Source organism: Eubalaena glacialis, chromosome 9, assembly GCF_028564815.1.
Source record: "Eubalaena glacialis isolate mEubGla1 chromosome 9, mEubGla1.1.hap2.+ XY, whole genome shotgun sequence".
Taxonomy (NCBI): domain Eukaryota; kingdom Metazoa; phylum Chordata; class Mammalia; order Artiodactyla; family Balaenidae; genus Eubalaena; species Eubalaena glacialis.
In genome coordinates, this window is record NC_083724.1 from 82,222,428 (window position 1) to 82,239,501 (window position 17,074).

The 17,074-nt window shown below is 36.8% G+C and overlaps 1 protein-coding gene across 1 annotated transcript in view; it reads left to right on the forward strand.

The window, feature by feature from the left end:
- Positions 1-17,074, forward strand: part of UBE2R2 (ubiquitin conjugating enzyme E2 R2) — a 91,689-nt gene that overhangs the window by 51,476 nt on the left and 23,139 nt on the right. Inside the window, exon 2 of the mRNA XM_061200496.1 lies at positions 14,430-14,516. Within this exon, the coding sequence (XP_061056479.1) occupies positions 14,430-14,516 (87 nt within the window). The remainder of the gene's footprint in view (positions 1-14,429; positions 14,517-17,074) is intronic.

The following is a 17,074-nucleotide window of genomic DNA, read 5'->3' on the forward strand; positions in this document are numbered from 1 at the left end:
TATAATCACTTGCTCTGTCCTCTTCCTACCCCTGAACACTTCTCCCCAAAGACAACTACTTTGAAACTTTTCAACCTTGTGTTCTGGTATTTGCCCCCATATTTCTAAATGTTTTCATTGCTGTTTCTAGATTTATTTTTTATTTTTTAGTTTGTTATTAACTATTGAATTTTTACTACGGAAGATAAGGATTTCGTGCATTATGATAACACCCTAGCCCACAAACTCATTGGCCCTCCCATCCTTCCAGTTTAGTCATAATTTTGGTTTAGATTTATTTTCAGTATTGTAATATGAAATAGTCCCAGTTGAATCATGTCATATACCGTAATTACTTTTTCTTTCACATATGGTGTTTTGTTTTCTGGTGGAGTTGATTGACCTCCCCACCTCCTATTTACTTAGTTTTCTAATGTATTTATCAGTAAATACATTAGTATTTAGTAAATGAACTCTGCCAGAAGTGTAAATCTCTCCTCAAAATGTTCAAATATACAAGGTTATTGTATTTTAACTCTAATGAAAATATTATATTTTAATTTTATCAAATTATATGAAGGCAAAAAAGTATATATGTCGTAAGTATGCAGCTTAATGAATTTTCACAAACTGGGTCATCCATGTAGCCAGTACCCAGATCAAGAAAAAAAATATTACCAGCACTCCAAGAGCCCTTTTTTGTGCTTGCTTACAGAACTGTCCTCCCACTACCTGGAATAATCCTAATTTCTAAAAGCATAAATTAGTCTTGCCTGTTCTTGAATTTTATTATGAATAGATTTATACGGTATCAATCTATTTTGTGTCTGGCTTCTTTCTCTCAAAGTTATGTTTCTGTGATTTAACCAAATTATTATGTGTAGTTGTAGATCACTCTTTCTCATTGCTATATAGTATTCTATTAAATGACTATTTCACTTTACCCGTTCTCCTATTGATGGCCATTTGGGTAGTTTCAGATTTTGTCTATATGAATATTCCTACTATGAACCTTCCAGTGCATGTATTTTGGTAAAAATATATATCTTTCTGTTGGGTATATATATCTAGGAATGGAATTTCTGAGTCATAGGGTATACATATGAACAGCTGTAGTAGATACCAGCAGTTTTCTAAAGTGGTTTATATTCCCACAAAGACTGTGTGAGAGTTATTGTTCTTCTGCATCATTGCCTTGCCAGTCTCTTTCATTTTAAGTATTGTGTTTTATTTATTTATTTATTTATTTATTTAATTTTTTTGGCTGCGTTGGGTCTTCGTTGCTGTGCGCGCGCTTTCTCTCGTTGCAGCGAGTGGGGGCTACCCTTCGTTGCCGTGCGTGGGCTTCTCATTGCGGTGGCTTCTCTTGTTGCAGAGCACAGGCTCTAGGTGCGCGGGCTTCAGTAGTTGTGGCGCGCAGGCTCTAGAGCGCAGCCTCAGTAGTTCTGGTGCACGGGCTTAGTTGCTCCGCGGCATGTGGGATCTTCCCAGACCAGGGCTCGAACCTGTGTCTCCTGCATTGGCAGGCGGATTCTTAACCACCGGGCCACCAGGGAAGTCCCAACTATTGTGTTTTAAATTTGCACTTCTCTAATGACTAATGGAGTTGAACGTCTATCTTTATTTTTTATTTTACTCTTGGCATTTGGATATTCTCTTTTATGGTGTGCCTGTTTAAGTCTTTCGCCCATTTTTAGTCTTTTGTCTTTTTCTTATTAATTTGCAGGAGTTCTTCATATACTCTGGGTACAGATCATTTCTTGGATATATGTATGGTGAATTATCTTCCTCTACTTGTGCTTGTTCCCTGTCTTAATGATGTCTTTTGATGAACCAGAAGTTCTTAGTTTTAATGGGGTCAAATTTATCAATGTTTTCTTTTGTGGTTAGTGCCTTTTGTGTCTTATTTAAGAACATTTGTCTTCTCCAGTGTCATGAAGATATTGTGTGTGTGTGTGTGTGTGTGTGATAAAATATATCTAAGTGTACAGTTCAGTGGCACTGTAAGTACATTCATGTTGTTGTGTAACCATCACCACCATCCATCTTCAGAACTTTTGACATCTTCTCAAACTGAACCATTAAATAATAACTCTTTACCCCCTGCCCCTCTTCTAGCTCCTGGCAACCACCATTCTGCTTTCTGTCTCTAAATTTAATTATTCTAGGGAACTCGTATAAGTAGACTCATACAGTATATGTCCTTTTATGACTGGCTTAACTTAGCATAATATCTTCCAGGGTTCTCCATGTTCATAGCATGTGTCAGAATTTCCTTACTTTTAGAGGCTAAATATTCCATTCTGTGTATATATCACATTTTGTTTATCCATTTTTCCATTGATGGATTCCTGGGTTGCTTTCACCATTTGGCTGTTATGAATAAGCTGCTATGACTATAAGTGTGCAAATATCTGTTTGAGACTCTGCTTTTGATTCTTTTGGGTATATACCTAGAAATGGAATTGCTGAATCATATGGTAATTCTATTTTTAATTTTTTAAGGAACCACCCTATTGTTTTCCATAGTGGCTGCACCATTTTACATTCCTACCAGCACTGCACGAAAAGTGTTTCCAGTTTCTCCACCTCCTCACCAACATTTATTTTGTTGTTTTGATTTGTTAATAGCCATCCTAATGGCTGTAAAGTGATATCTCATTGTGGTTTTGTGGTTTAGTCATTATGTTTCCTTAATGACTGTTGCTGTTGAGCATCTTTTCATGTGCTTATTGGCCATTTGTAAATTTTCTTTGGAGAAATGTCTACTTGTCTTTTGTCTGATTTTTAATCCTGTTGTTGTTGAGTTGTATGTAGTTCACTATATATATTCTGGATATTAATCCCTCATCAGATGTATGATTTGCAGATATTTTCTCCTATTCTGTGGGTTGCCTTTTCACTCTGTTGATAGTGTCATTTGATGAAACATTTATTTATTTATTTATTTTTATTTGGCTGCGACGGGCCTTAGTTGTGGCATGGGGGATCTTTGTTATGGCATGTGGGATCTTCCGTGGCACACAGGCTTCTCTCTAGTTGTGATGCGCAGGCTCAGTAGTTGTGGTGTGCGGGCTTAGTTGCCCTGTGGCATGTGGGATCTTAGTTCCCCAACCAGGGATAGAACCCATGTCCCCTGCATTGGAAGGTGGGTTCTTAACCACTGGACCACCAGGGAAGTCCCTTGATAGTGTCATTTGATGCATAAACATTTTTAATTTTGATGTAGTCTAATTTACATTTTTTTCTTTTGTTGCTGTGCTTTTGATGTCATGTCCTAGAAATCATTGCCATACTGAGTGTCATGAAGCTCTTCCCATTTTCTTTTAAGAGTTTTATAAACTTACGTGTTATATTTAGGTCTTTGATCCATTTTGAGTTAATATTCATATATGGTGTAAGGTAAGGGTCCAATTTCATTCTTTTCCATATAGATACCCAGTTTTTCTATCATTTGTTGAAAAGACTGTACCTTTCCCATTGAATGGTCTTGGCACCCTTGTCAAAAATTATTCGATCATATAAGTGAGGGTTTATTTTTGGACTTTCTGTTGTGTTCCATCAATGTATGTCTTTATGCCAGTATCACATTGTCTTGATTACTGTAGCTTTATATTAAGTTTTAAGATCAGGAAGTATGAGACCTCCAAACTTTGTTCTTCTTTTGCAAGATTGTTTTAGCTGTTTGGAGTCCCTTGAGGTTCCATATGAATTTTAGGATGACTTTTTCTATTTCTGCAAAAATCATAATTGGGATTTTGATAAGGATTGCATCAAATCTGTAGATCGCTTTGGGTAGTATTGACAGCTTAACAGTATTAAGTCTTCCAACCCCATGAACATGGGTTGTCTTTCCATTTGTTTGTGTCATCTTTAATTTCTTTCAACAGTGTTTTGTAGTTGTCAGTGTATAAGTCTTTCACCTTTGGTTAAGTTTATGCCTAAGTATTTTATTCTCTTTTCTTATATAAATACTTTATTACAAAAATACATGTGAGAATAGAGCATCATACAGCATGCGTTTCATTTCTTCCTTTTTTTTTTTTGGCTGTGCTGTGGGGCATGCGAGATCTTAATTCCCCGAACGGGGATCGAACCCGTGCCCCCTGCAGTGGAAGCGCAGAGCCCTAACTACTGGACCGCCAGGGAATTCCCTATGCCTAAGTACTTTATTCTTGCTGATGTTATTGTAAACAGAATTATTTTCTTAATTTCCTCTTTGAATTCATTGCTATTGTATACCTTTTTTTTTGCAAGTGATTTTTAGATGTCGATTTTTACATCTTGCAATATTGCTAAATTTGTTTATTAGTTCTAACGGTTTTTGTTTTGTGTGGAATCTTCAGGGTTTTCTATTTATAAGATCATGTCTGCAAACAGATAATTTTTTCTAACTTGGAAATTTGGATGCCTTTTATTTCTTTTTTCTTGTCTAATTGCTCTGGTTAGGAATTCCAGCGTGAAGATATTCTTTTATGTTTTCATCTAGAAACCTTTATAGTTTTAGTTTTGCAGTTAGGTCTGTGATCTATCTGTAAATGATGTGAGACAAGGTTCAAGGTTAATTTTTCTATGTGGATATCCAGTTGCTCTAGTACCATTTATTGAAAACACTATCCTGTCACCCACTGAATTGTAGTGTTGCTTTCATTGTAAAGTAGGTGATTCTATATATATCTGTTTTTGGATACTCTCTTCTGTACCATTTGTCTGTTTGTCTAGCCTTCTACCAATAACAGTCAATAACTATAGCATATGGTAAGTCTTGTAACCAGTAGTGTATTTTGGGAACAAAAAGGCTTTACTTTCTAAGCTGAAAGAAACATTTTTATATTATTCTGTTAAAAAAATAGAGGACTATCAGTATTAATACTGAGAGTTACTTCTCCTTAAGTATCAGAAGTTTACTTTTAAGAGTCCAGGGGACTTCCCTGGTGGTCCAGTGGTTAGGACTCCGTGCTTCCCCTGCAGGGGACACGGGTTTGAACCCTGGTCAGGGAACTAGGATCCCACATGCCCCGTGGTGCAGCCAAAAAAAAAAAAAAAAAGAGTCCAGTAAGAGCATCAGGGATTTCCTGTTATTTATATTTCATCTTAACTTTAGAATAATTATATTAAGTATTATAGTAATTCTAAATTAACTTTTTTTTTTTAATTTATTTATTTATTTATATTTTATTTTTGACTGGGGTCTTCGTTTGGGGTCTTCGTTTATGTGCGAGGGCTTTCTCTAGTTGCGGCAAGCGGGGGCCACTCTTCATCGCGTGCGCGGGCCTTTCACTGTCGCGGCCTCTCTTGTTGCGGGGCACAGGCTCCAGACGCGCAGGCTCAGTATTTGTGGCTCACGGGCTTAGTTGCTCCGCGGCATGTGGGATCTTCCCAGATCAGGGCTCGAACCCGTGTCCCCTGCATTGGCAGGCAGATTCTCAACCACTGCGCCACCAGGGAAGCCCTAAATTAACTTTTTATATTGAGATTTGTAATCAATAAAGACATAATTTCTTGACTTTAAAGCCTGTGGCACATATTATAGCATCACTAGGTATAGCTATTCAATATATTAATTACATACTGTTAATGAACTATTTAAGTTTGTAATGGTGGTTGGCAGACTTTTGAAACTTTCAGCAAGTAAATAAGAAAACATGTTTTGATTGCTTTTGCTGTCATGTTGGAAACATATCCTATAGCAGATGTGAGCTGATGACATAGCAGAAAAACTCAGCAGTGGGAGTATCCTCATTTCACACTATCTTCAGGCACTAATCCAAATGGAACAGCAACTCTACATTTGTTGTCAGCTGACCTATTACCAAATATAGTTGTGTTTAGGACTGGTAAGCTTTTTCTTAACTTACTCATATTAATAACCAGGTAGCAGGAATAATTAGAATATATTTCTCTATTCATATTTGTTTTTTGTTATGTTATAGCTGAAATTCCATATGAAAATAATTAGTGGGATAACAAAATTACTTTAATGTTGCACATTGGGTTAGCAAAATTTTGTCCCAAGCTGATGTGTACTTCATTTCCATATATTAATGTTATCTAAATTAGTTTTTGGTGTTACGCATTTTAGGGTTTCTTTTTCTTTGCCCAGAAGTTTTTGGTTTTTGTAATGTGTCACATCTGGGGAGAAGATTCTTTAAAGAAGAAAAGTATTCTTTAAAGAAACAGGGAAAAGTTATAATGAGAGCACATTAAGTTAAAAAGAAGATGAGAGGAGCTAAGGAGTATAAGAAAGAATGGGCAGAAAAGCTAGAGCATGAGGAGACAGTGGAATTGGTGAAGTCCAGTGAATACATGGTTAGACAAAATGATAAACATTGGGGAGATGCTTCTTGGTAGTCAGAAATGTGGACTGGAAGATAATCTGTTCCTAAGTTAAAAGTCATCTGCATTTGTGGCTGTACATGCATCTCACCTTCTAATTTTACAACTGAGTGATGAAATGAAATGATGCATATGAAGCATTTAACCCAATGCCTGCCATTTAGTACATACTTTGTATTATTTATTCATTCATTCATTCATTCATTCATTTATTTATTTATGGCTGCATTGTGTCTTCGTTGCTGTGCGTGGGCTTCCTCTAGTTGCAGAGAGCGGGGGCTACTCTTCGTTGCGGTGCGCGGGCTTCTCATTGCTGCGGCTTCTCTTTGTTGCCCAGCACGGCCTCTAGGCGCGAGGGCTTCAGTAGTTGTGGCACGCGGGCTCAGTAGTTGTGGCTTGCAGGCTCTAGAGCGCAGGCTCAGTAGCAGCACACGGGCTTAGTTGCTCTGCGGCATGTGGGATCTTCCCGGACCAGGGCTCGAACCCATGTCCCCTGCATTGGCAGGCGGATTCTTAACCACTGTGCCACCAGGGAAGTCCCAGTATCATTGGTTTTCAACAGTGATACGTTGAATGATTGAATAAATGGAAATATTAACATAAATGCTCAGTGTGTGAATAACTAAACATAGATGTCTGGTGAGTTCAGTGATTTCATTAAGGGTACACTTAGGAGTAACCTGAGCATTTTAGGGAAAGCGTATGTGGTAATGGTACAGAAAATATTTTGGAGATAACTTCTTAGGCATTTGCAAGTTAGTCAAGAAAGATATAAGGAGTTGCCTTAAAAAAGAGTCCGAGTCTAAATTACTTGTAAAACAATTTGTATGTTTTAAGGTGTGACTTTTCAGATTTATTTCCCATATTTCTTGATACAGTCATATATGAAATTTAAAACTGTACTTCATGAATAAATTTGTAAAAGGTGTAAAAGACCACTCTTCAGTACTTAAACCAAAAATCGCAAAGCTGAGTTTATTGCTTACTTAAGAGAGTTTTGCTGGTCAATCACAGTCTCTACACATAGAGCAGACTACTGATCTTATTATAGAGTTTTTGAGAAGTGTGAAGTTTAGGGATTGGTGGATTTTTCACAGTCTTTGTGGGGTTGGCATCAGCTGTGGAAGCATGGGTACTTGGCTGAGACCATTACTGATTGGTTGGTATTCAGAAGTGTGTTTGTTGACAGGAGTGTGTTCCCAGTTGGCTGGCTTTCAGAAACAAGGGACCGTTACTGATAGGTTGGCTTGCCAAAACATACTCACCAATAAAAGTTGTTTAAATGGGTTTAAAGTTGGTTCTTGTTCCGTGCCTACAGAACTGTCAGGTATTGCTTAAGCAATTTAAAACTGATTCTGATTATATATAGAATGGATAAAAACAAGGTCCTACTGTATGTATAGCACAGGGAACTATATTCAGTATCCTGTGATAAACCATAATGGAAAAGAATATAAAAAAAGAATGTGTGTGTGTATGTACATATATATATGTGTGTACACACACATATATGTAACTGAATCACTTTGTTGTACAGCAGAAATTAACAAAACATTATAAATCAACTATACTTCATTTTAAAAAACTCATTCTGGTGGCTCTTTGTTACTGTGGCAACAGAACAATCTCTCTTTTGCTACTAGCATATGAACTCCTTTTTACTCTTGGAGATCAAGGATTGTCCAGTTCTTCACCACTGTTGTTGATTCTTCTTGAAGATGAGGTTTGATCTTTTTCTCCTTGAAAGTGAAATCTGATTTTCTTTTCAAGTGTCTATAAGCATCTTTACCCCTTTATCCAAAGGAAGAGTCATTTCCCCCAACATTATTTGAATCTTTCTCCTACTTATTTGAAATGTTGCCTTTATTGTTTTCTGAATAACTTATTCTATATCATTGATCTGTGTGTAGTTTCCTCCTTTAATAGCATCTTTGTAGGATGTTTTTCTGTCTGCTAGTGTGAACCCCTCCCTGTTATTGGTTTTTATCAAAAACAGTACTATTTTCAAGTATTTTCTCTTTCACATGAACTTTATTATCACCTTGCCAAGTTCCATCATGTTCATGTGGTTAATAGTGGCATCTATTGCTATCATAATGGTATGATTATGCTAGTTATGCAAAGCACTGTAACGCTTTTAAAAAATAATTGTGTATTAGTCATCTCATTTTTTAAGCTTTTTGTATGTTTGAAATTTTCCATAATATGAAATTAGAAATAGGAGTACAATAAACTCTTTGTGTACCCATCACTCAGCATCCATAATTAACTCATAGCAAATATGTTTAATCTATACCTTATCTACTCTTCACATTATTTTGTAACTGATTACAGACATCATATCATTTCCTTTGTGAATATTTCAGAATATATTCTAAAATATAAGGGCCTCCTTTAAAAAAGTAACCACAATGCTATTATTACAGCTGAAAAAGTTAATTCCTTAATATCCAGTCAGTGTTCACATTTCCCTTGTTCCTTGTTATAAACTTATAAATAACTTTATAGTTTGTTCAAATCATACCCTAAGATTCACTAGGATTGGGAATGGATAAGAGCAAGTTTTATACTTAATTAAACTTTAAAAAAATTCACCGATATAATTATGGGTGAACATATATATGAAATAATATGTTTAAATTGTTAATAAGGTTCTGAAAAAAAGTAATAATGGTAAAACTGAATAATCTCAGGGAAGCACTGTAGCAAAATATTCCCCTTGATTTTAACTTCAGCTAAATTCTTTAGGATTGTAAATTCCATTGAAGGAGTTATTATAACAATTTTAAGTAGCCTTACAGGGGTACACCACCCAATGTTACCTTTTTCAGTTGTAACATAAGCATAATTTAGGCATGATACATTCTTTTTTTTTTTTTTTTCCCCAGCTGCGCCACGTGGCTTTCGGAGTCTTAGCTCCCCGACCAGGGATTGAACCTGGGCCACGGCAGTGAAAGCGCTGAGTCCTAACCACTGGACCGCCAGGGAACTCCCAGGCATGATACTTTTAAAAATCAAAAATAGTTTTTGACTTTATTCTGGAGATGCTACTTTTAAAAATTTTGTGGCGATAAGTAGTGTTCAAGGTACAGAGATAAAGATAAAAGCTCAAAATATTAGTAGATGCTTAGAGAAAATATAGAAACCCAATTAACAATAGTAAGTAATTCATGTTTATTAATTATGTTTAAGTAAAAAGTAATTAGGATTTGTAAAGCTTTTAGAAAACTGGTTCCATAAGATTCAAGTTCTTCAGGTTGGGAAGAATCTCTCTAGTTGTCTTTTCTAAAGCTGGTAGTGTTATAATCAAAAGGCAGGTAAGTAAAAGCGATAAAACAAAGCGAAAATGAGCAGTCTATAAAAGAGGCTTTTTATTAAAGGTTTCCTGACATAACCTCTGCCAGTTTAATTTGCAGTTTTTAAACAAAACTCTTACATATCTTTTATTATATGTTAAACACTGTTCTAATGCATTTTACACAAGCATTTACTCATTTAATTCTCATACCAAGCTGTTTAATTAAATACTATAAGCTTTATTTTACTGATGAGGAAACTGGAGACACAAATAACTTACTTCAAAAAACAGCTAATGAATGGCAGAGCCAGGATTCAAACCCAGGCAGTCTAGCTTCTTGAGTGGATGTTCTTTACTACTCTTTCATATTGGTGCATGTCATATGTTTTTTATTAATTTCCATGCAACCTTTCCTAGTTACTCTGCAAAGATTTCTTTTAATATAGTTAGTAGTCTAGGAAGACATTTTTGGGGACCTAAAGATTTGACTAACAATGCTAAATTTTATTGATTATTTATTTTTAGAAAGGATAATCTAATTTCCCATAGAAATATGTTAAAGGAGGTTACATTTTCAACTATCAGAGTTCCAATTTTGTATGGAAATTTTTACAATCCTGTTTTTTCAGATATGCATTATATAACTATGTCATCATTACTAAAGCTTTCTAAAGTATATGCATATTCTGGAGATGAGGCTGATTAAATGAAAAAGATAGGAAACCACTCCTAACTTATGTCTGTCTTTTATCCCATTCAATCCATCTTTTACAGTGCTGTCCTAGAGTCATTTATTCTAAAATAGACGTCTTGCCTTTGATTTTCTTTTTCTTTTTTAATAAATTTATTTATTTATTTATGGTTGTGTAGGGTCTTCATTGCTGTGCACGGGTTTTCTGCAGTTGCGGGGAGCAGGGACTACTCTTGGGGTTCATGGGCTTCTCATTGCGGTGGCTTCTCTTGTTGCGGAGCATGGGCTCTAGGCGCATGGGCTCAGTAGTTGTGACCTACGGGCTTAGTTGCTCCGCGGCATGTGGGATCTTCCTGGACCAGGGCTTGAACCCATGTCCCCTGAATTGGCAAGCGGATTCTTAACCACTGCGCCACCAGGGAAGTCCCTGATTTTCTGACTTTATGTAGTTTCCCACTAAAACACCTAAACAAGGCTTCAACCTACCTTCATCCAGTCTTCTATCTCCTGTAGTTACCACCAGGCATCCCACTAGCCATACCTGACCACTCCACATTCTTTGCACCTGGTGCCTTGCTATTTCCTCTGCTTTTATCCACCCAGGGACCTACTCAAACAACACCTAGCCATGGTACCAATACTTTATAGGCTTTCAAAGTGTACAATTCAGTGGTTTTTTATTCACAAGGTCATACAGCCATCACCACCATCTAACTCCAGTTTATTTCATCACCTCCAAAAGAAACCTCATATCCATTAGCAGTCATGCTCAGTTCTCCCCTACCACCCCTAATGTCCTTTTATTATTCCTGGATACAATTCAGAATACTGATTGCATTTAGTTGTCATGTCTCCTTAGTTTCCTCCAATATTTGATGGTTTCCCCATCTTTCTTTGTTTTTCATGACCTTGACAGTTTTGAAAAGAAGTGGTCAGGTATTGTGTAGAATGTCCCTCCATTTGGATTTGTCTGATGTTTGTCTCATGATTAGACTGGGTTATGGGTTTTGGGGTAAGAGCACCACAGAGATGAGCTGCGTTTCTCACCACATCTTATAAGGGAGGTCATGATTTCAGCGACTTAACACCAGTGATGTTAACCTTGATCACTTGGTTAAGGTGTTGTCTGCCAGGTTTCTCTATTATAAAGTTAGTATGTCTTTCTTTCCATATTCTTAGGAAGTGAGTCATTCAGCCCAGCCCACACTTGGGGGGAGGGGAATTAAACTCCACCTCCTTAATGGGATATATCTACATATATTTTCTGGAGGAAGATAATATATGCTGTAAGGAAGATTTGTCCCTTCCCCAGTATTTTTTCATTCAATAATTTATACCAATATGCACTCATTTATATTTATTTTATACCTTGGGTTATCATCCAGTACTATGAATTGCTTTACTTTTGGCCAGTATGGGCTCTTTCAGGTTGGCTCCTATGGCTTTTTGTTGTTTGCTTTTTTTTGTTTGTTTTTTGTTTTTGACATGCCTCCATATTTTTTCTTTAGCATTTCCTTACTTTGAGGCACTATAAGATGCTCCATGCTCATCTTGTATTTTCCTTGGCCCACATGTAGAATCAAGTATTTCTCCAAAGAGCCTTGTTTCTTTTTATTAGAAAATGGTATTTTGAAACCAAGATCTGAGGAACTGGGTATTCTTGTTGCTATTGGGATGTGACTGCTTTTGGACTCCAGTTTTTTGTTTGTTTGCTTGAATTTTTATTTATTTATTTTTAAAGATTTATTTATTATTTATTTTTGGCTGCATCGGGTCTTAGTTGCAGCATGTGGGCTCTTCGTTGCAGTGCACAGGCCGCTCTCTAGTTGTGGCGTGCAGGTTTTCTCTTCTCTAGTTGTGGCGCTTGGGCTTCTCTCTAGTTGGGTCGTGTGGGTTTTCTCTTCTCTAGTTGTGGTGTTCAGGCTCCAGGGCACATGGGCTCTGTAGTTTGCGGCGCGCAGGCTCTCTAGTTGAGGCGCATGAGCTCAGTAGTTGTGGTGCACGGGCTTAGTTGCCCTGGGGCATATGGGATCTTAGTTCCCTGACCAGGGATGGAACCCGCATCCCCTGCATTGTAAGCATTGTAAAGCGGATTCTTTACCCCTGGACCACCAGGGAAGTCCCTGGTTTTTTTTTTTTAATAAGCAGCTTTATTGTGATTTTAATGTATATATACAATTCACTCATTTAAAGTACACAATTCAGTGGTTTCTAGTATATTCATAAAATTGTGCAACCATCACCATAATCAATTTTAGAACATTTTCCTCATCCCCAAAGCCCTATACGTTTTAGTAGTCACCTCTGTTTCCTCCCAATTTACCCCCAGCTGTAGGCAACTACTAATCTCTTCTGGACATTTCATAAATATGTGGTCTTTTGTGACTGACTTCTTTCACATAGCTAATGTTTTTGAGGTTCATCCACATTGTAACATATATCAATACTTCATTCTTTTTTTTTTTTTTTTTTTGGCTGCACCATGTGGCATGTGGGATCTTCCCTGACCAGGGATCGAATCTGCACCCCTTGCAGTGGAAGCTCGGAGTCTTAACCACTGGACCACCAGGGAAGTCCAGTACTTCATTCCTTTTAACTGCCACATAATATTCTACTGTATGGATATATACCACCTTTTGTTCATTCATTTCCTCAGGTGATGGAAATTTGGGGTTGTTCTACATTTTGTCTGTTATGCTGCTGTGAACATTTCTGTACAAGTTCTTATGTGGATGTAATATTTTCATTTCTCTTGGACATATACCTGGTAGTGGACTTGCGTGGTACATGGTAACTATGTTTATTCTTTCAAGGAAATGCTAGACTGTTTTTCAAAGTGGCTATACCATTTTGATCCCTTCCAGCAATGTATAAAGCGTTCTAATTTCACGACATCCTGGCCAAACATTTTGTTTGTTTGTTTGTTTAATTAATTAATTAATTTACTTTTGGCTCTGTTGGGTCTTCGTTGCTGCGCGCGGGCTTTCTCTAGTTGCGGCGACTGGGGGCTACTCTTTGTTGAGGTGCGTGGGCTTCTCATTGCGGTGGCTTCTCGTTGCAGATCATGGGCTCTAGGCGCGCGGGCTTCAGTAGTTGTGGCATGCAGGTTCAGTAGTTGTGGCTCACTGGCTCTAGAGCGCAGGCTCAGTAGCTGTGGCGTATGGGCTTAGTTGCTCCGCAGCATGTGAGATCTTCCTGGACCAGGGCTCGAACCTGTGTCCCCTGCATTGGCAGGCGGATTCTCAACCACTTCCCGCGCCACCAGGGAAGTCCTGAAGACAGAATTTTTGAGGATCCTGACTCTGCCATTTTCACTGCTGTCTTTAGCTTATTTATTCTTACCTTGTCCTTTCATTCCCTTCTTCACTCCCTTTTACTAGTACTGTTAGATGAGAATTTGTCTGGATTTTTTCATATGTGAAATGTGGGATACTCCCAAAGACATTCACTGTAGCAGTATTTACGATAGCAAAAGAGTGAAAAACAACCCAGATATTCCAAAATAAGGAAGTAGTTTTTTTTTTTAATGGTTCATTTATATATCTGTATGATGGAACATTATGCACATACTAACAATCATATATACAAAGGAAAATGTTTATGATATGATACAGATGGAAAAACAGAGTATAAAATAAAGTATATTCAAGTTTTTGAAAATAAGTTTTGTAAAGAGATGAGCATATATAAGCATCAAAAACTCTTGGAGGAGCCATATCAAAATGGTAGCATTTGTTACTTCTGGGTGGTGAACGGTGTTAAGTAAAACAAATTATCTTTGTTCTGTATTATGTACCATAAGGTTGTATTAATTATTTTTTGTTATTAAAATAAAATGTACCCATTAATGTGACACATATATTAAACTGTTTTTCATTCGTGTGTTCAATTATATAACTGTTGAGCTTTGGCAATTTAACATTAATTTTTATAAATATTTAAAGAGATAGAAGCACATGCTAATAATAACCCTGGCATTGGGGCTAACAAAATATATATGAGCTATCTCCAGAGTCTACTGTGTAGAAAGGAGTTTTGTTGCGCTGGAGTATATCAGGGTGAATTGTTAGTTAGATGAATAACCTGTAGTCTTACTTACTAGCATTTCATTCTTTTTCTCTACAGGCGCATATTAAATTTCCTATTGACTACCCATATTCACCACCTACCTTCAGATTCTTGACCAAAATGTGGCACCCCAACATTTATGAGGTAAGAGATGTCTATTATGAATTTCTCTGAAGATTTATTTAAGATACTATCCTTTAAAATAGCCTCCATAGCTCAGTATGCTGTGGTAGCTATGCTGTAGCCACAGAGAAGTATTCATGGTTTCCCATTTTTGGTTAGCAGTCTGTAGTTGAATTGCTCAAAAATTGAGGGTAGTTTTTTTTTTTTTTTTTTAATTTATTTATTTTGGCTGTGTTGGGTCTTCGTTTCTGTGTGAGGGCTTTCTCCAGTTGCGGCGAGCGGGGGCCACTCTTCATCGTGGTGCGCAGGCCTCTCACTGTCGCGGCCTCTCCCATTGCAGAGCACAGGCTCCAGACGTGCAGGCTCAGTAGTTGTGGCTCACGGGCCTAGCCGCTCCGCGGCATGTGGGATCTTCCCGGGCCGGGGCACGAACCCGTGTCCCCTGCATTGGCAGGCGGATTCTTAACCACTGCGCCACCAGGGAAGCCCGAGGGTAGTTTTTTAATACCAGTGTATATTATGGTTAATTTAAGGTTGAGGCTTTAAACCTTTGCTGCTCATTGCTAAGATTATAATTCATATTTGTTAACATTTGCATTTTTTTAATTTAGTAGATAAAGTCATGCAAATTTATTTGTGTACCTATCCTTTAGCTTCACAGCAAGGGTTTGTTTGTTGCTTTGATCAGAGATTCAACTTTTGGACAGGAGGGGGTGGGAATTTATCCTACTATATTTGTACTGGTGTCCTTTAAGGAGTTGCTGCATACCAGTTGAGAGCCTCTTTTGGAATAAATCCAAGGTTAGGTTCTTCTACTAGACAAGTCCACATGCCTGGGAAAATGATTTGTAGCTTTTTTGATGAAATGTACTTAGCTTTGTGCTAATTTATAAGGATGCTGGAACAATGCATTATGTTTCTCAGGATATATGTCAGGCCCACTAAAATATCCTTTGAGTCTACTCCTTTACCATTCTGTAATCTTTTTCATTGCAGTAGTGCTGTGAAGTTGTAGCTGAGGCCCAGGCATTAAAATTGTTTTTTAAAATTTGCAGCCTTAGTCATAGTTCTTTTTTTGGTCAGGTGGTTATTGGCAAGCACCTTTGCTCCAAAAACAGAGCTACAGAGCCTTTAAAATGCTTATAGGCAAGGGATGGAGAACTTACTCTATAGTCCTGAATTTGGATCTCAGTCTATAAATGAGCACACTGGGGTAGCTTTATTATTTTTCACAACCTGCTTTTTCTGTCAGTCATTATCTTCATTTTTCTTTCCTTCTTAAAACAGGACAAACTAGTGCTCAAAAGGTGATGCATAGTAACATTTCCAGAAATAGGTTCCCAGAATATTGTTTTCTTTAGTATCTTTAGTATTTGACATAATCATAATACAAATAAACAACAATGAATATGTCGTACTATTCTATATAACAAAGTTATCCTGTTGTAGGGAGAGACTGTAGAAGTAATTCACTGTTCATAAGTTCAAACTGGGTTTAATACACATAGAAATATTCTTCTGTCCCTGTCCATTTAATAATCAAAAATTCTTGCCTTCAAAACTATGTGGTATAAAAGCAACTATACTCCAATAAAAATTAATTTAAAAAAAATTAAAAGGAACGTGAATTCAAGAAAAAAAACCCAACTATGTGGTATGTATAGATTTTAGATAGCAAAAGAGAAGTGAGAAGACTCAAGCTTTTGTCTTGCTACTGAGAACTAATTCACCTTAGAGCCATATATTCGCCTGTTTTCCATCTCAGTTATCTAATTCTCAAACCCTTCTCAACAAAGAAGCAAAAAGGAAAAAAAACCCCAAAAAACAGGATAAAGGATTCAAAGCTCTTTCAGAAGAAGGTGTAGGTAGATACACTCCCCTTTCCACTGCTTTTTCACCACTTAGGTAGGCTATTTAGTTCTGTCTCTTAAGATTTAGCATTGGATCATTATTTTTAAAAATATTTTTCATATTCATAATAAAAATTTCAGCAGTAAAATAATACATGCATATCTTATAAATATGCAGTTGTTTTCCATACCATAAAAGTTCTGTTGTTAAAGAAGTGTTAAGTCATAGTTAGGAATTAAATTTGATATAATCAAATGAGTCACAAGAGACTCTTCTCACAAATTAATAATATGTTAATTTACTTTGCTGCATTCTGGAAATGGTATCAGAATTGAACTTTTTGAGGGCCCAAGTCAGTATTTGTGATTTTAGACATTAGGGCCCATGGTTCTTAGCCAAAGGGATATTCCTGGAAATTGCTCTCTCCTCATCCATCTTATGTTGTCACCTAGAAACACAATGGACCTCAATGTCAAATTGCTCTGGTCACCAAATTGTTTACTGCAGAGTTATTTGTAATAGAACTGGGGATTAAATGGGGGAACAATGGCAACAATGTCAACAGCAACAAGACAAAAATACAAAAGCAAAAGCCTACACAAATGCCAAAATATGTGAATTGATGAGTTTTTGTATATTAATAACTTCATGAGTATTAAAAATATAAGGACTATTTTTGGTAGAAAATAGTTTTATTTTATCAAGTTTTTAAAACTATAAGAGCTTTG